At 46.0% G+C, this 23751-nt stretch overlaps 3 protein-coding genes and 1 pseudogene across 4 annotated transcripts; all 4 read right to left on the bottom strand.

Annotated features, from left to right (window-relative positions):
* Window positions 1–5306: 5306 nt before the first annotated feature.
* LOC125550180 (histidine-containing phosphotransfer protein 2-like) lies at window positions 5307–8780 on the bottom strand. Its single transcript, XM_048713112.1, has 6 exons — window positions 8179–8780; window positions 7927–8063; window positions 7776–7844; window positions 6748–6816; window positions 5928–6000; window positions 5307–5614 (listed from the first exon to the last, which is right to left on the bottom strand). The coding sequence occupies exons 1-6, from the start codon at window positions 8236–8238 to the stop codon at window positions 5579–5581; spliced, it is 444 nt and encodes a 147-aa protein (XP_048569069.1). The 5' UTR covers window positions 8239–8780; the 3' UTR covers window positions 5307–5578.
* Window positions 8781–8925: 145 nt separating this feature from the next.
* Window positions 8926–12718, bottom strand: LOC125550179 (histidine-containing phosphotransfer protein 2-like). 2 transcript variants are annotated; one of them, XR_007301545.1, is made up of 7 exons: window positions 12487–12718; window positions 12223–12359; window positions 12071–12139; window positions 9860–9931; window positions 9391–9463; window positions 9049–9278; window positions 8926–9012 (listed from the first exon to the last, which is right to left on the bottom strand). XR_007301545.1 is itself a non-coding variant. In XM_048713111.1 (6 exons), the coding sequence occupies exons 1-6, from the start codon at window positions 12544–12546 to the stop codon at window positions 9243–9245; spliced, it is 447 nt and encodes a 148-aa protein (XP_048569068.1). In that variant the 5' UTR covers window positions 12547–12718; the 3' UTR covers window positions 8984–9242. The 2 variants fall into 2 exon arrangements, 1 of the variants encoding a protein (XP_048569068.1); XM_048713111.1 differs by having other exon boundaries at window positions 8984–9278.
* A 2459-nt stretch (window positions 12719–15177) lies between these two features.
* On the bottom strand, window positions 15178–17106 carry LOC125554482 (annotated as a pseudogene).
* Window positions 17107–17584: 478 nt separating this feature from the next.
* LOC125550175 (putative disease resistance protein RGA1) lies at window positions 17585–22215 on the bottom strand. Its single transcript, XM_048713107.1, has 3 exons — window positions 21854–22215; window positions 21638–21716; window positions 17585–21533 (listed from the first exon to the last, which is right to left on the bottom strand). Exon 3 carries the CDS (start codon window positions 21496–21498, stop codon window positions 17722–17724), a length of 3777 nt encoding a protein of 1258 aa, XP_048569064.1. The 5' UTR covers window positions 21499–21533; window positions 21638–21716; window positions 21854–22215; the 3' UTR covers window positions 17585–17721.
* Window positions 22216–23751: the final 1536 nt, after the last annotated feature.

Raw genomic sequence — 23751 nt, 5'->3', positions numbered from 1 at the left:
AATGTCGCGGGAAGACGTCCGAACACGCGTAGCCACTCAGCGTCTCGACTTGAAGCCTTTCACTGCGCTCGGGCACTATCTCCCTGATTTGGATGGATGGCATGACATGTTGGAGTGATTGACGGTATATGACAATGTGTCCATTTAGTCCATACTTTCTCTATGACGAAATTTTGAGTTATGCACGACGAAAATTTATTTGTGATGTAATTAAACCGTCCTCCTCAACTAGCGAAGATCACTCTAGTTAGGGCATTTTGAGTACGATGAACTTTGTTATTTATGCTTATGATATGTTGCTTCTATTTTTGCCAACTTTGTCTCTTTCTGTTGCTCAACTATATATGTTGCATACTATCGACTCATGTGAAGATGCAGGTACATAGATCATCGATGGCGAAGAAGTGCTACGCCAGGAATATACGACGAGTGGCCGGAGTGTTAGGCCCAGGTGTACCGATTTCCGAGCGACAGCCAGAGAGGGTTCGATAGCAGAGTCGAAGCGGAAAATAGTTAGTTTAGGTTCACGCTAGTGCGAGAGTGGGATACGAACCGGCGCCTCAAGAAGTACTACATTATGTATGATGAGACATGTCATGTAACTTGTATAGCTATACCGTGATTATGATGTGACAACATGATTTGTGTTGGATGATAGGATGAGACTACTATGTGTATGATATGATGATCATATTGCATGTTTATGATATGATTAGAATACTATATAAAAACTGTAAAAAAAACATTGCAAATACGTAGCAAAAAAAGATATGTGAAAATATAGTAGTAGCGCTCTTTAGTGCTAGACAGAAAAACGCTGATGTTAAGGCACTTAGCAGTAGCGCTGGTTGAGAAAGCGCTACTACTAAGTAGGTATAGTAGTAGCTCGCGTGAAAACAGGTGAGGGCTTTTGGAGGCCGAGCTCCACGGAGCTCGTTTTCAAAATACAAATTTCCACAAGGTGAAAAAATTTGAAATTGTTTTTATACACTTTCACACATGTGTATTGCGTCTGTGCAAAAATTCAAAACCAAATACTTTCACACGTGGAGTACAGAAAGAAGACAAAAACATATTTCTAAAATGGGCCAATATTTTTTGTTGTTGGGCCGGATTTTTGTTTTTTTTACAGCCTACAAATCACAACAAATTCAAATAATTTTCTTACACGTTTGTGCGGAAATCTATTAAGTTACTGTGGAAGTTTTTTTTTATTTTTCTGAAACTTCGAAATATAAATTTTGATTTTTTCAAAATACCGAGCTCCCTGGAGCTCGGCCTCCGTTGGCATTTTCCGGCGTGAAAACGCGCTACTGCTAGACGTTAGCTGTAGCGCCGTATTAGTAGCGCGGTATCCCGCGCTACCGATAGCCCTTAAACATGCCCTACTGCTAGGCTTTTCCCTAGTAGTGGCTCTGAACCCCAAAAATGCTCTCAATTTTCTCCACAACATTCCTCACGGCTCTCTCTTCCATTCCTCCATACTCTGTATTTCCTGTGAATCAATCTCTGCATATTCAACCTTCCATTTCACAATTGTATCTCTCTCTCGACTTTACTCCTTTGCTCCCGCGATCGATTCCCTCGCGCAGAGCCCGCCGTCCCCGGCAGCCGAGCACTTTTGTCGAGAGGATCGTAGAAGATGCGCAGTATTGACTCCCTTTCATGCATGAGCCCTCACGTAATCACCCCATCCCCCTCACGGATCTTCCAGTTACCTCACATAATCACCTGTCTTTCTCTTCGGATCTACTATCTCCTTCACATAATCACACCCCCCTCTGATTTGCGCGGGGGGGGGGGGGGGGGGGGGTGGCAAAGCCTGCCCATCCCTAATAAATATCAAACGCTTCCTAATCGGTCATGTCTGAAACTGATCGTTGCAGCAACCGCGTGCGCGTTAATCACACCCCCCCCCCACTCTCTCTCTCTCTCTCTATGTCTCGCATGCTACCATGAACTAGCTTCTCTTTAGACGGAAAGAATTTGATAGTGAAATCAAAGGTCTGAGCACCATCGCCCCTGTTTATTAATGGCGGGCACTGTGTGGCAATAGAAGCAGACGAGGCACATTTAGGGCTGGAAAGGGCGATCATTACCTGGTCAACGTTGTCTCTCGCGGCTCCATCTCGTTCTGCCCAACGCCACCACTGCTCCTCACCTCCACAATCTGGATCCCATGGAAAACAGAGGCTCATTTGGTCAGATCTAACTCAAGACGGAGGGGAACAGGTCTAGGGTGCCGAATACACTCATCACATACGCCGTCGTAGCCGTGAACGAAAGCTCCGCCACTGAGAATGAAGAAGGGAGCAACAACCAGAAGCGGGGGAGCAGCACACGTTCAGTCAAGCGGGGAATCGCTAACCTTGATGCACTGCCAAGTGGTACCCACCACCAGATGCACTGGTCAGTTTGACCCTCTGTTTTTAACTTAACTGCACTCCTCGTTGACGACCGTTCCCGTGTTTTAACCACTTGGTAGCATAGGGACTATTATTGCCATGTAAGATATCGCAGACGAGCTATTTCTGTCAACTACGTTGCATCCTTCCCAATTCACGTCAAAAACATCGCATAGGAGCTATTGACCCAGATTTGAGGGTGGAGTGGTATGACTTGTTGTACTAGAATTCATCCAAGGCGAGTTAATCAGGCCATTTCTTCGGATATTTGTGACCAAAGCAACGAATGTAGAGTTCCAAGCAGTGGTTGACTCGTTGACGTACCATTAGTTCCAAGCACGTATTTATATCTTCACATATATTCTTGAACTGAAAATGACATGGTTTTATTTGCTCCCCTTTCCTTGCGGTACATTTACATCATTGGCTCTTGTGCCGGAGAAACCCAATTTACGTTGTATTTTACATTACTACTTCCTCCGTCTCATAATATAAAATGTTTTTTTACGCTAGTGTAGTGTCAAAAAAAGTCTAATATTATGAAACGGAGGGAGTAGTTTTTATACACTATTCCTTGTATTTTCTTAGAGAGCTGACTAGTCTGGCACAAATTTTGTATACACATTCTTTTTTTAACACAGTATAGACGTACACGCTCATACATACGCACATGCATGAATGCACGTACGCACACTCTACCTCTATGTGCATCTCCAAGAGACTAAGTTGGCACATCATTTTAAGATTGACGTCACCACAGACGCCTTTGTAGGCGACAGGAACATCTCCTTTCATTGAACGCATATCACCGGAAGGTCTGGAATAAATCCAAAAAATGCGAGCACCAATGTCAAATCGACGACTTGAAACCTGATGGCCTAGCGATACCACTGTTCTCCTCACTATACAACTACATGTTGGTTCACATATACATGTTCTAATATAGTGCTATGTTCATTAATCACTAGGCTAAGTGTGGTTAGGCGCAAACCAGAACGTTAAATTGGATTTGTGAATGGAGTTCGTGGACCTTTGATATCCTATGGGGAGCTAACAAAAATATGTAATGAAAAGATTTTTTATGGAAGTAACGATCTTGAGACGGGCATGCTTGGTGTAGGTGACGGCGTACGTGGCGGACAACACTATGGAAGAATGCCTTTAAGAAACCTAGGTTCACTAGTAGAAAACAGAGCACTAAAAGCCCCCCCCCCCCCTGTTTTAGTACCGGTTCGGCACGAACCGGCGCTAAAGTGCCACCATGTGGCATGAGCTCGCGCCCTGGTATGGGGGACCTTTAGTACCGCCGGTACTAAAGGTTTCTTTTTTAAAAAAAAATTGAAAATTTTGGAAAAAAAATTTGATTATTTTTTTTCGATTTTTAATTTTTCTGAATTATTTGGTGATTTAGTCTCTAATCACCTCTCTTAACTGCTCAAGTGTGGATCACTCATTCCAAATCATTTAACTTCCTGACCGGTCACCCATCCCTCTCACTACTTCAGCCCGAGCACGCTTAACTTTCGGGTTCTATTCTCCTTCGTTTCCAAGTCTGCACTTGTTGTTTTCCTGACAATAGTAAGATGTCAATCCTATTAACCCTCAGGAGTTTAGCTTGAGCATGAAGTCACACATTTCATTGTTTGAGTTTGAAACTATTATTCTAAAAAACAGTAATTATTTAGTAACACTAATATTTCTTGAATAAGTTTGACCATAGTTTGACCAGATTTGACCAAAATTCAAAAAATTGAAATAATTATTTAGTAACACTAATATTCTTGAATAATTATGTAGTAACATTAATACTTCTTGAATAAGTAGTTTGACTAGATTTAACTAAATTTTTTTAAAAAACTGAAATTTGACCATATCTTTTTTCCCTTTTGGAATTTGAGGATTCTAAAAAATTGCAAACAGGCCGTAGGCCGTCTCCATCGGATGCGGATTTTCGTGCTGAATTTTTTGATATATTATACGTTTTTTTCCCGACATCGTATGCAAAAGTTATAGCCGTTTTACATTTTCTCTACACTTTTTGCAAAACATGTCTAAATTTAAGTTTTCAAATTTTCCTAACTAGTAGATGTAGTAATATAACAACCTCTCGAAGGATTTTATTTTTTGAAGTTTTTATCATTTTCTTTTGATTTTTTCAAAACTGAAATGGCAATACACGGGGGGGGGGGGGGGGGGGGGGGGGTAGAGTTTGAAAATTGCCCTATAATGCCGGTTTGTGTCTTCAACCGGGACTATAGGTTAAGACTCTTTAGTGCCGGTTGGTGACACAAACCGGTACTATAGGTTAGACCTTTAGTACCGGTTTGTGTCACAAACCGTCACTAAAAGGGCTCGTGGGGCCCTGGCCTGACGCCAGCCTGCCACCACCCCTTTAGTACCGGTTCGTGACATGAACCGGTACTAAAGATTCATTACGAACCGGCACTAATGCATAGCCATTCGAACCGGCACTAATGGTCACATTAGTGCCGGCTCAAATACAAACCGGGGCTAAAGGGGTGAACATTTGACCCTTTTTCTACTAGTGGTTCTCCTATGGTTCAGACCACTCTGCCACGCCAACCACTAGATCACTGGATTCATTACCCCTCGATGTTCTACCACGGCAACATTTCACATACTCTTCACCCTTCTCCCCCCCTCCTAGAAATATCTCATCCTCTCCTCCGCCCGCATAGCTTTGTTCATTCTCCGGCGATGATTTTCCGGAGATTCTGGTGGTGGAGGAGACCAACGAGTGACACTCATATTGTACTAGCCAACATGGCTTGCCACTCACTCAGGTGTAGTTTTAGAGAGCCAACAAACCTCTCCCCTTGCTCAAGGAAAGGCACTAGCATTCCAAAAGGCTGTAAACAAAAGAAAGTCAACACTGTATGACAAAAGGAAGACACCATTAACCAACCAACCAGGTAAAGAGTTTACAAATTGCATTGGGCGGGGAAGCCCATATAGACTTGACAGAGACATAGACACCTGACGAATTTTTTTTAAGAGTTGCTAGACTAGAGTTACTACGCAAGATTCCTCATTTTATTTTATAACCACCCGAAAGCCTGACACATGCATGTTGAACATTGTTTGCATCTTCAGAGATAAATACACCCCATCTTGGGAGGGATCGCATGGGGTGCTTTTTTTTCCAATTGCTACTATTTAGGACCATAGGCTGCGATCTGCTGCTCCAGCTGCATCAAAAGAAGAATAGAATAATGATTACGACATGCCTAAAGCGCATAATGTTTGTCAAGTCACAAGGATTCACAAATCAGCCATCTTACAAGGTGGTCGGTATTTTATCCCATACATCTAGCAAGTGTAAATTATAAAACAAAGACATTTCAGAGACCTCAGAAACCAAACAGTATATCTAGATAAGTTTCAACACCAACAGGAATGAGAACAAGATTACTCTTTTTTATCTTAGAAGCGAGCAATCAACATAATATAGTAGTGTGAAGTTGCAAGTCAAAAACAAAGATAGGCACATAAGGTGCTTACATGCATCATGGTCTGGAACTTGTTGCGCACATCATAGAACTCATTCCTCAAAAGAGTCAGCACAAAGAGGCATCTGAAATAATGAAAACATACCACACTCTTAAATTTTGAAGAGATTAAGAAAAATGAACTAAAAGTGTTCGAAAACTGTAACCATCTATTTGAAAGAAAGAAAGAAAGAAAAACTCAATCCATCTTAGAATCTAGTTGTCCTATAAAGAGAAGTCTAGAGTCAACAAGTTAATATACAATCATCAGAGATTGGCTTATTCAGATAATGAACCAAATTCTACGAATCATTTGTTATATGAAGTGAACAAGCATGTTAGTTCTTAAGAATATTTGATTGGTATGAGCTTAATATAGTACTTAAAAGACAAAATCAGCCGGCAGGTTTTACATGCAGAATTTGAACAATACTGTGAGTGTAGAACAATTATTGTGTAACATATCTTCTATATCTAAATAGTTAGCCACTGCTAATATATTTCCCTCAACATGCAGGATTGTCACCACGCCATGTAACATGCATGGAGAAAAGGTCCAGCTCAACATGCAACCATGCATAGAAAAATTTCCACCTCAACATGCAAATACACAAGAGAATTTCCATCATGCTATGCTATTGATAATTAATAAAAAAATTACAAATATACAATGATCAATCATAACAAATTATATGTATTTTCAGTTTTAGTTTCCATATTACTACTCCAAATATTCACATTCTATACATCCAACATCATCACTAATATATTGCAAATCATTCATCAACAGCGTGTGGAGTATCATCTAGTATAAATACGAATTGAGTACTGACCCTTTGGGTTTTTCCTTATAGAACTGACGGAAGTGCGTGCAGGAGACGCTCAGTTTCTTAGCACCAATGCTGATACATGCCAAAGTGAGCAAGATCAGGAAACTAGAAAAAAGAAATCTCAAACTTAATGCCATGGCATGTTGATACAAATAAGCATACTTGCGATGTCATGATAATATTCTTGAGGAGCCATTTCCTATCATCATCGGTTGTCGCAATAAAATAAATTGTTCTATAAACCATAAATAAAAACACTAATGGCATTACATGCAATAGCAGATCAGTAGTTCCAGAAATGTTTACGAAACGACAAAGTTTTCCTCTTTTTAAAAAAAAAATTGACAAAGTTTTCCTTGTTGAACTATAGGGTTGCCATTGGCAGGAATACCAACAATTATGTTACACAAAACACAACTAGACTCGGGTAAGTAGTTATGTGTATACGACAACCGCAATCGATACCGCACCGACGACACATTAGAATAGAAATAACAAACTAGAAAATGTATCATTGACGTTACGCAGAATAGCAGATCATTAAAACCAGGAACGCTCGCAAGACGACAAAGTATTCCTCGTCAAGCCATAAGACACACTGTCGTTGGCATGGATACCGGTACTTCCGTTACACAAAACACAGCTAAACTCAGCGCTTCTACTTATGCATATACGGCAACAGCAAACGACACCACGCCGACACATCCAGACAGAACGCGCGCGGAGAAACCAAAAAAGGAAAAAACTACCATATTTCCTCACTGAGCCATAACATTCCCATTGCCATGAATACCAATCAGTGCTTCCATTACTCGAAAGGCATGAATACCGGTATTTCCGTTACTCGAAACACAACTAATTAATCAATCTCAATCGCTAGAAACATGTGAAGTGTACGACAAACACATCTGAATCGCACGACATCGACTCGGTGTAGCTAGCGGAGCAACAAGCAGAGAGTGAGACTTAAAAATGGGCGGCACGGATATATTGGAAAAGGAAGGGGTTTTGTATCATCAATCATCAACAACCTGATGCAGCTCCCCTTGAGCTGACGCACCAGGGCGTCCGCCTTGTCGACGTCCACCACGGGCTGCTTCCTGCAGCGAATCAGTCAGTACTCAGTAGCCGAGACGAGGTAATGACGAAATCATATATAGGGAGAGAGACGGCGGCACGGACATGAGGCCGGCGAGCTCGGCGAGGATCCTGTCGGCCTCGCGGATGAAGAGGTTGACGGCCTCGGCGACGAAGCCCGGGGGCGCGCCGCCGTCCTCCTCCATGGCCCGCAGCTGTTTGAACTGCCCGTCCAGCGTGCCCTAGAACAGATCGGTCATGGATCACGCCGAAGGCAAAAAAAAAAAAAGGTCAAGCCACCGGTTCTCGCTCACCGACTGGCTATAGCTAGATGGGAGTGGGAGGGTAGGGACTCACCGATGCGTACATCACGTCCAGAAGCGTGTTGTGCTTTGCCCGGAGCGAGACGAGCGGCATGGCGAGGCGAGGCGAGGAGGTCCGGCGATCCGGAGAGGGAAGGGAGCACGAGGAGAGGAGGAGGAGGAGGAGTGTTGGGGGGAGATGGATGGAGCCCTCTTAGTCTTAGTAGTAGTCCATGGGTGGGCTCACGAGGTTGTCTCGCGGCAGGCACGGCGTGGTTTGGCAGCGAGCGGCGGGTTTACTCCACTGCCTCGTCCGGGCGTGGCGCCATTGATGCGCTCCGAGACGGCGTGCGCCGCATGCATGCATGCAGTTGGATCCTGGGTGGCGACCGACGGCGTCTTTCCAAGATAAAACAAAACGGCGGCGACCTTCTCTGTCTGTGTGTCCACCTGTTCACCGCCAACGAGTGAGTGGTGGCTTACTCGGAGATTGCCTCATCGTATGGGCTCCTCCTCCCGCTCTGGCAACGAACAGGCGCTCACCCATGCCCCACGACGAACTAGCAATGAACTCCGGTGTCTAACGATGGTGCGGTGCCGGTTGTGTATGATGGTATCTCCGGCAAGCGACGGTTCTCCCCTGCGGAGGCGCGGCAACGTTCCAACGGTGGCGGAGGCCTCACGGCGGCCAGCAACACACAACACAGTGATAACAGCCAGCAGCAGCAGTTTCAGAGAAACGGCAAGCCTTCCACCTTGTGCAAAGGGGGAAACGGCACCGGCATTTCCAAAGACGTTCAAGGGACCCCAACAACATACAACAACAAGGTAAGAGTTTACACGCAGCCTGGGGGCGGACACGACACAAACAAGCATAGCGTTGACACGTGCGGACACGACACAAACAAGCATAGCGTTGACACGTACATTGACACAGGGCAAGCAAGTTGCGTTTCAAAGGGTCACGAGTCCGGAGCTCCGACGTGGGAATCGGTCGGTCCGGTTCCGCACACACGCCTTCCAGAGCCCCCGACACCCGTTACACTGCCTACAAGCATAAGAGATACATACACGGGGGTCACACGGAGCTAAGCTCCTTTTGCTTCAGTGACTGCTACTCTACTTGGGACTGCAGGCCTCGATCTGCTGCTCCAGCTGCATCAAAACAAGAATCAGTGAGCAGTGATCAAGACAATACCAATCTGTCGATTATGATACTGACGAGAAGTTCAAAGCCAAAAGCCAACATAGGCACATAAGGAGCTACCTGCATCATGGTCTGGAACTTGTTGCGCACATCACAGAACTCACTCCTAACAAGAGCCAACGCCATGAGGCACCTGAAATAATGTGAACATAACCCACCGTCAAATTCTGGAGAGGTTAAGAGAACTGAACTGAAATGGTTCACAAAATGTAACCACTCTGTTTGGGAACAAAAAGAACTCAAGCCATCTCAGAATATAGTCATGCTACAAAGAGAAGTCTAGAACAAACAAGTTAGAAGAGAATCGCCAAAGAGGCGTATTCAGATAATGAACCAAGTTCTATCAATCACATGATTGCAGATGAAGTGAACAGGCAGGTCCGTTCTTAATAATATTTATTGGTATGAGCTAAATATACTGCCATACAAGACAAAATAAGCTGGCAGGTTTACATCAAAAAAATTGAACAACACATAGAGTGGAGAATAATTACTGTGCATCATACATAATAAGGTACTGAGTACTGACCCTTCTTTGCTTTTTGCCTCATAGAACTGGCGGAAGTGCATGCAGGCGAGCTTCACTTTCTGAGCACCAACACTGAAAAATTTCAAACAAGCGCCAATCAGGAAATTAGAAATTTCTAAACTTATTTAACTCTGCACATGATGATACCTGATACACATAAGAAAATGCCAAAAAAATTGCTCAGAGCCAGGCAAGTCAACAAATAAATGTTCACAAAACGATGAAGTTTTCCTTCCATAAACAATCGGCAGGAAAACTGATAATTCCATTACACGAGATTTACTAAACTTGGCTCTTCTATATATGGACATAGGGCAGGGCAAACGCCATGGCGTAGACATCCAGCACCGACACATCCGAATAGAAACAACATCGATGCCACAGACAGATCAGCAAACAGCCATTTAAGTTATGTAGAATAGCAGATCATCAATACCAGAAATTTTCCAAAACGACAATTTTTCCCTTGCCAAGCTACAGTAATGCCATTGGCTGAATAGCGGATTCAATGGTACAAGAAATGTTCGCAAAACGACACGAATGCCATGCCCACTGCACCGATACACTTGAATAGAAACAACACCAATGACGTTGACAGACCCAAAAAAAAATCCATCGGTGTTACGTAGGATAGCAGAACATTAACACCAGAACTGTTTGCAAACCGACCAAAGTTTTCCTCGCTGGCCCATAAAATTGCCATTAGCAGGACCACAGGAGTACAGTTCCATTGCACGAAACACAGCTAAACTCAGCTCTCCTACTTATGGCTATACGACAGCGGCAAACAACAGAAACCGCACGCCCATGATGTACACACACTGCACCGACATATCCGAATAGAACAACATCGATGCCGTCAACAGATCAGAAAAAACACCACTGGTCACGCTGAACAGCAGATGATCAACACCAGAAATGTTTGCAAAACGACAGTATTTCCTCGCCGAGCCAGGATATTGACATTGGCAGAAATACCGACAAATCCTTTGCAATAACTGCGACTAAACTCAGCTCTTCTACTTATGGCTACACGACAGCGCAAACGACACAAGCAGCATGCCCAACTGCACCGACACACCTGAATAGAAACAACGTCGATGCCGTTGACAGACCCAAAAAAACCACCATTGGTGTTATGTAGAATAGCAGATCATTAACACCAGAACTGTTTGCAAACCGACAAAAGTTTCCCTTGCCGGCCCATAAAGTTGCCATTGGCAGGAGTAGACAACTCCATTGCACGAAACACAGCTAAACTCAGCTCTCCTACTTATGGCTATACAACAGCGGCAAACGTCAGAAACTGCATGCCCATGACGTACACACACCTGCACCAACATATCCGATAGAACAACACAGATGCTGTCGACAGACCAGAAAAAACCACCACTGGGTTAGGCAGAACAGCAGATGATCAACACCAGAAACGTTCGCAAAATAATAGATATTTCCTTGCCAGGCCAGGATATTGCCATTGGCAGCAATACCAACAAATCCTTTGTACCAATTGCGGCTAAACTCAGCTCTTCTACTTATGGCTACACGACAGTGCAAACGGCACAGCAGCATGCACCCACAAATCATTTGCACCAATTGCGACTAAACTCAGTTCTTCTATTTATGGCTACACGGCAGCACAAACGACACAGCTGCATGCACCGACAAATCCTTTGTACCAATTGTGAATAAACTAAGCTCTTCTATTTATGGCTACACGACAGCGCAAACAACACAACGGCATGCACCGACACACCTGAATAGAAACAACATCCCAAATTCCGTTACAGGGAACCCAACTAAACTCAGATCCTCTACATATGGCTATACAGCAGCCGGAAACGACACAAGCAGCATGCCCGTGACGCACACACTGCACCAACACACCCGAATAGAAACAACATCAATGCAGTGGACAAACCAGAAAAACAGCCATCGGCGTTCCGCAGAATACCGGATCATCGTTACCGGAAAATGTTTGCAAGACAACAGATATTTTTCCTCGCCGAGCCAGGATATTGCCATCGGCGGTAATACCAACAATTCCGTTGCGCAAAGAAATAAACTAAACTCAGCTCCTCTAATTACGGCTAAACGACACACTGTGCGCCGACACATCTGAATAGCACAAGATCGACACAGCGGGGAACAAGCATATATACAGTTAAAAATGAGCAGGGTATATTGGGGGCCAAGGCTTGTCATCATCACCTCGAGCTGCTCCCCTTGAGCTGGTGCACGTGGGCGTCCACCTTGTCGAAATCCACCACGGGCTGGTCCCTGAACAGGCAAAGCAGACAGGATCAGAGGCGGCTCCACGGCCGAGACGGTACAAGCAGAGAGAGATGGGGCGGGGCACGGACAGCAGGCTCCCGATGTCGGCGATGATCCGGTCGGCGTCGTCGATGAAGAGGGTGGCGACCTCGGCGACGAAGCCCGACGCGCTGCCCCCCTCCTCCTGCAGCAACTGCAGCTGCCGGAACTGCTCGTCCACCATACCCTAGGGAACAGATCGGCCACGCCGGAGGCAACAGGTCAGGTCAGATCGAAGCGCCGACGACGACGGCAACCCCCTACCACGAGCGCGCGACGACCAGATGGAAGGGGAGGGTGCGGAGGGGGCTCACCGTGGCGAACATGTTCTCGAGGAGCGCCTCGAGCTGAACCCTGAGCGCGGCGGCCGCCATGTTCAGGGGCTCCGATCCGGAGGCGCTGGAGTCCGCGGGGGCGCAGAGCACGCGCGCGGGGGCGGACGCCGGCGGAATTCGCGGCGGCGGCGGCGGCGGCGGCGGAGTGGACGGGGACAGGACTGTGGGGATGAGCAGGGGGGGATGGATACGGACCCGACCCGCTATATACTCGCGTTGATTCTAAGCTGTGCCGGCCGCTCCTTTTGATTTTCCAGTTTTGGAAAAGTTTTTGCAGCTCTTTGCTTAATTAAACTACTAGTAGGGCTTTTCCTCTCTTTTTTTTGTGGTTTTTTTTACCTTTTTGGAAAAGAAAATATTTGGAATCTTTCTTTGGGGTCATTACAGATGGTAAATGATGTTCTCCTCGATTATTAAAAGGATGAGGGGCTGGGCGTGGGGGTATTTTTTTCTGAGACGTCTGAAACGGACACTCAGGCGTCACCATATAGGATCCAACCACAGCCGGTTAGATCTTGGGTTTTCAACCCGGAGGGCACGCCTGAGCAGAATCCGGAGCAAAGCCTTCAACAACAAGAACTTGGTGTGTAAAAATCGTCCGCCAAGTAAAACATTGCACGCCTAGGGTTTTCATGAAGGAGGGAGGATATGGCGTGTAATTATTTCATTTCTATGTTTGTGTGTTGGTTCAATGGGGACGAGAGAAAGGAGAAGCTACGGCGCGACAAGAGCAAAGGAAAGAGCTCGGCTGTGGCACGTGGTCTAGAGGGAGGGATGGGTGGATTAGGGGGACAACACCATGCCTCGCCCAACCACAAATTGTTGTAATAAAAAGCGGGCACGTCAAGTAACTGGTGGAGTTGGCGGCCGAACAGGAGGGCGGGCATGGGGAGGGGGAAGAGAGCATTGGTGGAGAGGGGAGGGGAGACTCGGTGGAGCGATGGGGTAAGGAAGAATAAGAAGTGGTTGCACGATAAGCTTAGACCACCACAATCATGCGAGCCCTTGGCAAAATGAAAGCTAGACATTTTCAACTTGAAAAAAGCGGCAGTTCCAACAATTTAGCACTTGCACATGTGTTCCGAGGCCTCATGTAAGCAGTGGCGGAGCCAGGATCAAGTATAGGGGGGCCGAGTACATATATTGATCTAATCTCGTTGGTAATTACTCGTCGTTGTTATTAAAATTGTCGATCGTTGGGGGGCCAGGCCCCTGCTCGTCCCCCCTAACTCCGCCCCTGCATGTAAGTGATCCGGGTAAATGCAATTGCCTTCTTTAAGTGAGAAATGCGCAACAAATATCTTTTGTACTTCCTTCGTTTCTAAATATAAGATCTTTTAGAGATTTTAATACGAATTATATATAAATGTATATAGACATATTTTAAAGTGTAGATTTATACTTTGTATGTAGTTTATATTGAAATCCCTAAAATGGCTTATAGTTGGGAACGGGGAGAGTATTTGCCAAATCATTTGTCAAATCGGCGACACATTGCAGGGTGAGGGCAATGTTATCGCCATATTGAAAAGTACACAGAACATCATTGTATGAAAACCTTCTTAAATAACCTTTTAAGATTCACCGCCCGAAAAACGTACCGATGAAATAGTTCCTTTTTTCATTCATGACAGGTAATTTTTTTTTTTGAGAATTTTTTTTATTCATATCACGAATCAGTACAAAGAAGTTGCCCCTTATAAGCACACTGAAACGCAAACACAAAGGACCATGAACACCTAGAGTACCCTAAGACAACCATAACACAAGAAGATCTCCGAAGCCCTGTGTCATCATCCCTGAATCTTGAGAGAAGACCCCTGCAGCAGAAGGATCTGCAACTAGTCACAAGCAGGTCATCATCTTCGACCATGGTACAATTGCCGCCACGCTGCTTCCTCTTTTCTTGACACAAGCGCTGAGAGGGCATGTACATCAATCCAACACACCTGCAACAGCCGTCGCCATCTTTGGCTTTGAGTACCGCGAAAAGTGTCCCTTCCAAAGGGAAGAGAACTCGAGTCATCCGACCGGTCCAGCACCGTGGCCGGGCCATCCGCCCGGACAAAGCAGGATCTCCCACCAGCATCAGCACAGAGGAAGGAGAAGAACAGCAGCAGCAAATAATACCAACAAGGAAGAAGAAGGGTCTTCGTCTCCCTGAATCCCTCGGCCAGTGCCGATGGACCTCCAGCCACCAAAGCCCGCGACCTCGACGAGACCCGGGGATCCCCAACTCCGCTGGCTCCTAGACGAAGGCAAAGGCCTCGCCTGACCGCGAACGGAGCCCGGAGAAACTTATTCCGACGCGACACCACCGCAACGGCCTCGGCAGCGTCTCCCTCAACCCTAACCCTACCACACGCCCACCTAGCGAACAGACCCGAGGTTCCCCCTCCCTCCCGCCGCCGGAGCGGCCGCCGGAGCGAGAGGGAACCGGAGGCGTCACCGGCGACGCGCAAGGGCCTCATCGCCTCCTGATCGCCTCGTGCGATCTGATCCTACTTTTCTGGCTTGATTGGTTCTCGCTCCCCCCCCCCCCCCCCCCCCCCCTCCCCTGACAGGTAACTTTAGAAACACCATGTTTGCTTTAGTACTTCTTTTACATGCACATTTTGAACACAGAACAATGGTCAAATTTCGCAGTATTTTAGACCATATATGCCTTATTGTCCAGATCCTCATATATTCCCAAACAGAGGAGCAACTAATAACAATTTGCACGGCAAGCATCGCCATAATCCATCAACACGATGATTCCATCAATTTTATACTACTACAATTAAAATATAATATCATGCCATGATCAGATCGGTCTCCAAGGCCGGGATATGCTCCCTGTTGGCCAGGGAGATCTGTCCAGCACCACATTCACCCTTGCTTTCGGTGGAGCACATGATCCTCCTTGTCTCTCTGTCTCTCTGTCTATCTGTCTCCATGCCTCTGAATTCTGAAACTTTTCTCTCCATGATTGTCACTCTCATTTGTTAAGGTGGTATGTATATATCATCGTGGGAGCACATGCTGGGGGATCGAGACTTGATCCCTGGCCATGTGAAAATCACTAGGCTCTGTACTCGTCGCCGCAGTCGCCGATGACCTCCATCAGGTTCCTGCCCCGCTGCGACGCCTCGGTGATGCTGCCCATGTCCTCCTCGTCCAGCAGCAGCGACAGGATGGCGTTGGTGTCCCTGATGTGCTCCGAGAGACCCAGCCTCACGCCCACCATCGACCCCGCCACCGATGTCTGTCCCCAAGAACAACCACAGTGTTAGCAGTCATGAGTTATGGAGAATGTCATGAGCAAACAGAGATGAGATGATAGACCTCGAGGCCTGTATGGTGAAGATATTCCTTTTCCAGAGGGAGAAAAATATGAGGAGGATGGAGGATTACCTGATTCAGGATGTATCTTACGGCGACGGTCGAGATGGGGACGCCGTGTTTCAGCGACACCTTCTTCAATGTCTGGAGCAGGGCCTGGAACAGGCTCCAGCCACCTCAAGCGTCGATCATCTGTCGTAGTATCAACAATGAGAACAGCAAGAGAAGACTGGAAGGTGGGCAACAGGTTCAACCGAAAGGACTACAAACTGCTCACCCTCTTATACTTCTGCAGGGACGGGGTATTCAGAGGAGGTCCGGCGAAAGGGATGTTGATGTTGGTGTCGAGGAACTTCTCGGACAATAGGCCACCCATCACTGTGCCATACCTGCATCCAGGAACAATCTTCCGAACTTCAAACTAGGTTCTACTGAAGAAAAGAAGAAGAAAAGGGGATGGAGGGGAGGGAGCAGACGTGATAAGCTTGACTCCGGTAAGCTCGCAAAGCTCTGCCATCTTTTTCTGCGGGCGCATGTCCACAATAGAATGTTGAACCTGGCAATTTTACATCATCTTTCGTTATTTTGTCTGAGGACCATATGATAATGAACACTAATAAGGGAAAATACACCATACATGAGGTAAGTAAGCAATCATATAAATACCTGGTTGCTGACAATTGGTATTCCATTTTCTAGGATTATCTGCAGCCTCTCTGTATCGAAGTTCGTCAGAGCTACAGTCTTTATCTTACCTTCAGAATTTTCAGAACAAAAAGGGGCATTATGTAAGAATTCGTTCACACTGAAAAACCACACGATTGTATATGATGAGTGCACAAGTGAACTATTATTATCTAGTAGTACAGGTTTAAAATATTACCTTCCTCCTTGAGGTCTGTGATGTGCTTCAGTGCATCTAGATATCCGGGATTTGCGTAGTCCCACCTGTTTTGTGATGAAGGGTCAGAAGAATTAGCAGCTGTAACAGTAGTTATACGATGCAATTGTTCCCAGCACCCGCCCCCCAAAAAAACTCAACGGGGTCAAAAGCTTTGAAGAAAAGAACACTTCTCAAGTTTGGGAGTTTACTGAACTACTGACTGAAGTCATTTAAACTGGTTTCCCACAACACATATACAACACTACAGCACAGCTTTTCTGAATAAGTGTTTCCAGATGATAATTAACTGTGCCAAAATACTGAAACTGAGTTATAAACTTGACAGGATGTTCACTGTTGATTATCAACAGGGATCCATTTCCAAATTCCATCAAAGGTCATGGGTCATAGCCCCCGTTTAAAAGGTCAGCGAAACTTTTCTACAGTAGAAACGAAACCCAGGTACTTAGTGCTCTGAATGCAGTACTACCAAAAATACTAAAACAGAAGTATATAGGCAGGTGAAGGTAACCATGCAACAACAATACTCACACCATCAGCCACCTCTCTCAGCATAATATGGATCTTGTAGAGGCAGTGGAGCTCAGGGGCACAGCCAGGATTTCGGCATAGGGGACAGAGGCAAGCACATTTGATAAAAAAAATACATATTGTGATTGTGTAAGAGTATCCAGCTTGGATGCTATCAAAGTATCGTTATATTTGGATCAGTTAAATATTCTCTATGATTGTAAAAATGCACCATTCATATATCAACTTGTCATCGATGCACACTTAAAAATGACAGGAGATCAACAAACAATTTACGTTTATACCCTCTTAAAAATGATCGCAAAGAAACGTCACAACTTAAGAAACAAGCGGTTGAAGTGATCACAAAGAAATGTCACAACTTAAGAAACAAGTTTTTTGCAATGCATGAGCAGCACATATTATTGGATTACAACAGATTGTCAACAAATCATGGAACTCAACTCCAGGGACCTTCAAGAACGAAACTGGCAGATTAACAGCAGTAGGAGAATAACAACTCTGATTCCCACATAATGAAACACCAAGAGAAGCATGACCATATACATCAGTGCTATATAAACATCATCGATTCCGACAGGAGGACGATTGACTGTGCTCGTCCTGGTCATGCTTGCTTCCCGCGCTGCTTGACACTTTGCGTGAACAGGACGATTGTCCGTCGTCTGGGCTGTACTATTGGTTGCTGGCCGAGTTGTAGAGCCCCGTTGACCACTGTTGACGGAAGAGGGCGGTACTCTTCGTTGCTGGACAGGGGGCGGCCACGATGTAGAGCCCTGTTGACCACTTCTTGGTTGCTGGACAAGGGGTGGCCGCGGTGCAAAGGCTTGCTGGCCACTGTTGACCGAAGAGGGCGGTACTCTTGGTTGCTGGACAGGGGGCGGCTGCGGTGCAGATCCCATTTGGCCATTGTTGAGGGAAGAGGGCAGTACTCTTGGTTGCTGGACAGGGGGCGGCCGCGGTGCATATCCCTGTTGGCCACTGTTGACGGAAGAGGGAGGTACTCTTGGTTGCTGGACAGGGGGCGGCCGCGATGCAAAGCCCTGTTGGCCACTGTTGACGGAAGAAGGTGCTACTCTTGGTTGTTGGACAGGGGGCGGCTGCGGTGCAGATCCCATTTGGCCACTGTTGACGAAAGAGGGTGGTACTCTTGGTTGCTGGACAAGGGGCGGCCGCGGTGCATAACCCTGTTGGCCACTATTGACGGAAGAGGGCGGTACTCTTGGTTGCTGGACAGGGGGCGGCCGCGGTGCAAAGCCCTGTTGGCCACTGTTGACGGAAGAAGGCGGTATTCTTGGTTGCTGGACAGGGGGCGGCCGCGGTGCAAAGCCCTGTTGGCCACTGTTGACGGAAGAAGGCGGTACTCTTGGTTGCTGGACAGGGGGCGGCCGCGGTGCAAAGCCCTGTTGGCCACTGTTGACGGAAGAAGGCGGTACTCTTGGTTGCTGGACAGGGGGCGGCCGCGGTGCAAAGCCCTGTTGGCCACTGTTGACGGAAGAAGGCGGTACTCTTGGTTGCTGGACAGGGGGCGGCCGCGGTGCAAAGCCCTGTTGGCCACTGTTGACGGAAGAAGGCGGTACTTTTGCTTGATGGACAGGGGACGGCCACGGTGCAGAGCCCTGTTGGCCACTGTTGACTGAAGAGGACGGTACTCTTGGTTGCTGGATAGGGGGCGGCCACGGTGCAGAGCCCTGTTGGCCACTGTTGATGGAAGAGGGCGGTACTCTTGGTTGCTGGACAGGGGGCTCACCCGCGGCTGTTGACTCTTGGTTACCGTCTATCACAATGCTGAGGTGAGGGAAGTCTTGTTTGAGACGGTCAACATCTGACTTTAGTTCCGTGTAGCAGGTGCAGCTGGTAAGGTACAGGCTGGTCAGGTTTGTCATCTGCCACAGCCAGGCAGGCAGCTTCTTCCCAGGGTACCTCGTGATATGCAGCTCACGGAGATTGGCATGAGGTTGGAGGCCTCCAAGAACAAGAAGGCAACCATTACCTTTACCTTTACATGGATCATCTGCATCGTTCTCCCAATCAAGCTTGAGGACTTGGAGAGATGCTTTTATTGCAAGTCGAGCCTCCTGCGCTTCTTTCTTGGTTTGGACGGCTTGAACGCCCTTTATGCTCAGGGTCCTGCTAATAGAGTTCATCTTCCCAAGCTCCAACATGGTATGTCCATTTTTATGGTTTTTATTGTGGACATGAAATTCGAGCGACCCTTGCAGTTTCTCTAACTTTCCAATGCCACCAATCTTGGCGATGCCCTCCGTGTCCATCTCCATGTCCATATCAGCCGCTGGCGACCGAGGCTTGCTGACGTACACTGTCTCAAGGAGTAGTAGCTTGGTGATCTTATTGCCATCAGCACGAGGCTGCTCCACGGTGTTAGGAAAACCTAGGTATCGCAGATGTTTGAGCTCACCGACACTATCAGGCAGCCGAGTTATGTGGGTATCCGTCAAATCCAGTACCTTGACGCGCTTGAACTTTCTGAGTGTTCTGTTTGCCTCACAAATGTCACTCCAAGGCGAGGAAGGAGCTTCCTTGTCTGTGAAGACAACCAGTGTCCGCACCGCTGTGAATTCATGGCCAGATTTCTTTGCTCTCTCTGGTTTGAGCTTAGCTAGGCAGCTGGTAGTCACAGATAAGTGGCGAACTGTTGCAGGGACGATTATGTCTGTTGAAGATGAACCATTGTCAATGATCATACATTCAGTGCGAGAGACCCGGCGTAGCATAGAATGGATGTGCACATGGATCACATAGCGGCCGTCCCTGACTTGTTTGAATAAGGACCGATCCACGAGATGGTCAAAGTATCCTTCCGCGACTTGCACTTCCGTGTCGTCAATAATACCGTGAGCTAGCCACATCTTGGTTAACTTTTCAGGGTGGAACTTCCAGTCAAATGGGAAGATGCTGCAGAATGCCAGGCAGCTCTGTAGCAAAGGTGGTAGATGACGGAAGGTGAATAGATGATCTTCATATAGGCGTTGGATGTGGTGGCTGTTTTCGAGTTGACCTAAGATGCTGTGCTTCATATTGGCCTTCTGAGTCTCACTGTTGGCTGTCTTGAGCTTATCAACAATACTAATAGCTCCTCGTGGGGATCCCTTCACCTTGCCAGCAATCCGTTCCGCTAGATATTGGGGAAGTACAACTTTACGCTCTTGAGGAAATTTTGCAATGTACTTTTCGAGCAGCTGACTCATTATCTCTTCACTGATCCCATCCAGGAAGACTGTTGGATTTGCATTTACTGTCGTGGAACAAACCTTGTCTCGAGTGGTCATTACAACTTTACAATTTTTCAGCCCCTCGAACATGGCCAGCACACTCCTCCATGCCTCATCTCTTAGACTCCGGGTGATCCCGGATCCATGGTCCTCGTGCTGCCATACATCATCAAGCATGACCAGACAACTCCTTTGGGGCCGTCCTTGGGGTTGTAGCAGACCTTCAAGCATGGACTCAAGGACAGCAACGTTGGGGTCGTGTGGAACCGTCAGGCTTAAGGAGCCATTACTGTTGGCCGACTTGCATAACTGTGTCAAAAGATCAAGTTGACCTGATTTGTTGCCGACGTGTGCCCATATGCGCACATCAAACTTGGACTGATTAGCATGGTAGAGCTGGCGAGCAAGGTGAGTCTTCCCCATCCCTCCATGGCCTATGATGGCTATAACCTTATTCTGCTCGACTTGAAGCAGATCCATGAGATCGCCATGTTGCTGGTGGTACCCGAAGAAGAAATCATCCCGAGTTGACTGGCCCGTTTCTCTAGCTTCACGGAAGATGGCAGAATCTTGAATAACGTTGCCTTTATCCTGTAGGAAGCCCTGCGCGCTATCGCCAGCTGAGTCCAACTTCTGGAGCACAGACTTGAGCAGACAAGTAAAGTGTAGTGCAAACTTGGAAGAAATGCCCTTGGGCTTCCTCTTAAGACTCTCGTACTCGAACAAGTCCAGAATCTCATCCGCTTCATCAATGGCACCCTTGAGCCCCCACAGAATCTCCTCCCCTTCTCCCTTGTTGATGAAATGTAGCTGGGCTTCATGAACAGTCTTCTTGATGACCTTAAGTTGCCGGGCCAGGTTTTCCAGATTACTACTGACCTCCTTGAACGATTCTTTCGTCTCCTTTGCGTATTCATATGCTGCGTTGATAGACTTGGTGATGACGGGCGTGACGAACCACCCTACCAGGGAGACGACAAGAGCAGCAAATTCCATCATGGTTGCCTCTGGACTGGACTGGACTGGACACTGGACTGGTAAGAAGAAAAAGGGAGATTATTACATGTCATATGCCATGTGAGGGAGCAGCAGCTAAAAATAGCTAGCAGAGGAGAAATGTATGTAGTATATTACAAACCTGATAGTTCTGTACTCGATCGATCGATCGGCTGCAAATTCGATCAAAAAGGCACCAAGCCACCAAACCGCAACAGCTTCTGCTACCATCCCATTCCCATGCATGGTTTTGTAAAATCATCCGTGGATTAGCAGAGCTTACTTGGTTAATCGATTGACGTACACTAATACAAGAACTCATCTAGCTAGCGGCCTCAATCAAGAAAAGAAAACTCACCTGCGAATTCGATTCAACAATCTGGCTCCAGATCTAGCTCTAGGTTGGTTGGTTGCTAAATCCTGGTTCACAGTCACATCACACCATATGGAAGAGACCTCTTCATCTTGGCATGCAGTCTAGTCTCTGGTGAGAGAGAGAGAGAGATCGATGGAGATCCGATATCCTATCAAAGGAAGGAAGGGAGGAAGGAAGGGGAGCTGGAAGGAATATGAGCCGTAAGTCAACCAACGGAAGGCATACGATTTTAGGAGGAGAGGGGAGCACAGGAAGGTTGACTTACGGCTCTCATGAACAGATACGTCCCGAGCTTAGTGTGTAACGGGGGCTAAGAGAGAGCAGTCGCGAGATGAGCACACCACTTTTTCTTTATTTGCCCCTACATCGCCTAGTCTGCTCTGCTCTTTCTCTTTCATACCCCCCTCCCTTCTAAATATAAACATTTTAGAATATACGTATATATGTAGACATATTTTAGAATGTAGGTTCACTCATTTGCTCTGTATGTAGTTCATATATATTGAAATCTCTCAACGGTCTTATATTTAGGAATGGAGGGAGTATAATATTTTTTTCAAACATAGTATAGATGCATAAGCACATAAACTCACTCCTATAAACACACGCGCACACACTCTATCTCTATGAGCACCGCCGAGAGATTGAGTCAACACATCATATTAAGATTGAAGAAGACACCACAGACGCCTTTGTATTGGACGGAAAGTCTCCTCCACTGAACACACATCACGGGAAGGCCTGAATAAATCCCGGAAAATGAGAGCATCAGTGTCAAGTTTAGGACTTGAACCATAGTGGACTGAGGATACCACCATCTTCTTAACCATCCAATCACATGTTGATTCTCTTTTTCATATACTCCCTCTGTTTCTTTTTAGTCTGCATATAAGGTTTGGTCAAAGTCAAGCTTTGTAAACTTTGACTAACTTTATATTAAAAAATATCAACATTCACAATATGAAATAAATATTATGAGATGCACAATGAAATGTATTTTCATATTATATAGTTCTAGTATTGTAGATGTTCATATTTTTTGATATAAATTTGGTCAAACTTTGTGTAGTTTGACTTTGACCAAATCTTATATGCGGAGTAAAAAGAAACGGAGGAAGTATTATCTTTGCATAAGGAAAACACCGTATACATCCATAACATGGATAGCCGTCTCCCAAAATAACATAAACAACCCTGATGAATGGTTCTGCATCTTTTGTGATTACCGTGTTGATGCAATGCCCTCATTTATTGTTATGACTCACGCTTCATGAACAGGTACCATTTTTTTCTCTCAGGTGCAGCCTTGCTCGGGACGAGACTAAGCTTGCGGATGTTGATGAGTGAATTTTTGCATCATGTTTTATCAAGTGTTTTGCATGAGTAGATGTATGAATTTCGAGGCCATGGAGCAGTATGACAAATGTTGATCACTAGATGTCTTTTTTGTGGCTAGTCGTGTTTACCTAGTACATCCTTTAACCCAAGCATTTTAATCTGGTACCATTAATTTTCTAAGAACTTGCGGAAACTCTTGTAGTAACAAAGTACTACTACCTGACATGGTACCAATTAATTAATATCATAATGATAATAATACATGGACTAAGCCGCCGGCGATTAGTTTATGTCAACCTAACTCTGACCCACTCTATCGTCTTCATCGAGACAAAATAATAGCATTGCGTGTTGAGATGGACTTCGTATACATACAGTCAACGACTACCACTTGTCTTCAAAATGGTATATAAGTCGTACAACAACCTGCTGCATTTCCTGGGATATTATTGAAATTGAAGTCACAATATGATAAGCATATAAGTTAATCTTGTTGCGAACCAATTTGTGGTTGGATGGTTAAGAGGACAGTGTCTCCAACC

The sequence above is a fragment of the Triticum urartu genome, chromosome 4 (genome assembly GCF_003073215.2).
Source record: "Triticum urartu cultivar G1812 chromosome 4, Tu2.1, whole genome shotgun sequence".
NCBI lineage: Eukaryota > Viridiplantae > Streptophyta > Magnoliopsida > Poales > Poaceae > Triticum > Triticum urartu.
This window is presented reverse-complemented; position numbering and strand designations above follow the sequence as displayed.

Bases quoted from the DNA above. Each gene is read 5' to 3' on its own strand.
- LOC125550180 (XM_048713112.1), bottom strand. From the start codon at position 8,238: ATGCCGCTCGTCTCGCTCCGGGCAAAGCACAACACGCTTCTGGACGTG. The intron at 8,064-8,178 runs GTGAGTCCCTAC...GATCTGTTCTAG, and splicing joins TGGACGTGATGTACGCATCG to GGCACGCTGGACGGGCAGTT. The intron at 6,817-7,775 runs GTTGTTGATGAT...GGCATGTATCAG, and splicing joins CTCAAGGGGAGCTGCATCAG to CATTGGTGCTAAGAAACTGA.
- LOC125550179 (XM_048713111.1), bottom strand. From the start codon at position 12,546: ATGGCGGCCGCCGCGCTCAGGGTTCAGCTCGAGGCGCTCCTCGAGAAC. The intron at 12,140-12,222 runs GTCCGTGCCCCG...TTGCCTGTTCAG, and splicing joins GCCGACATCGGGAGCCTGCT to GGACCAGCCCGTGGTGGATT. The intron at 9,464-9,859 runs GTCAGTACTCAG...ACATTATTTCAG, and splicing joins GAGGCAAAAAGCAAAGAAGG to GTGCCTCATGGCGTTGGCTC.
- LOC125550175 (XM_048713107.1), bottom strand. From the start codon at position 21,498: ATGATGGAATTTGCTGCTCTTGTCGTCTCCCTGGTAGGGTGGTTCGTC.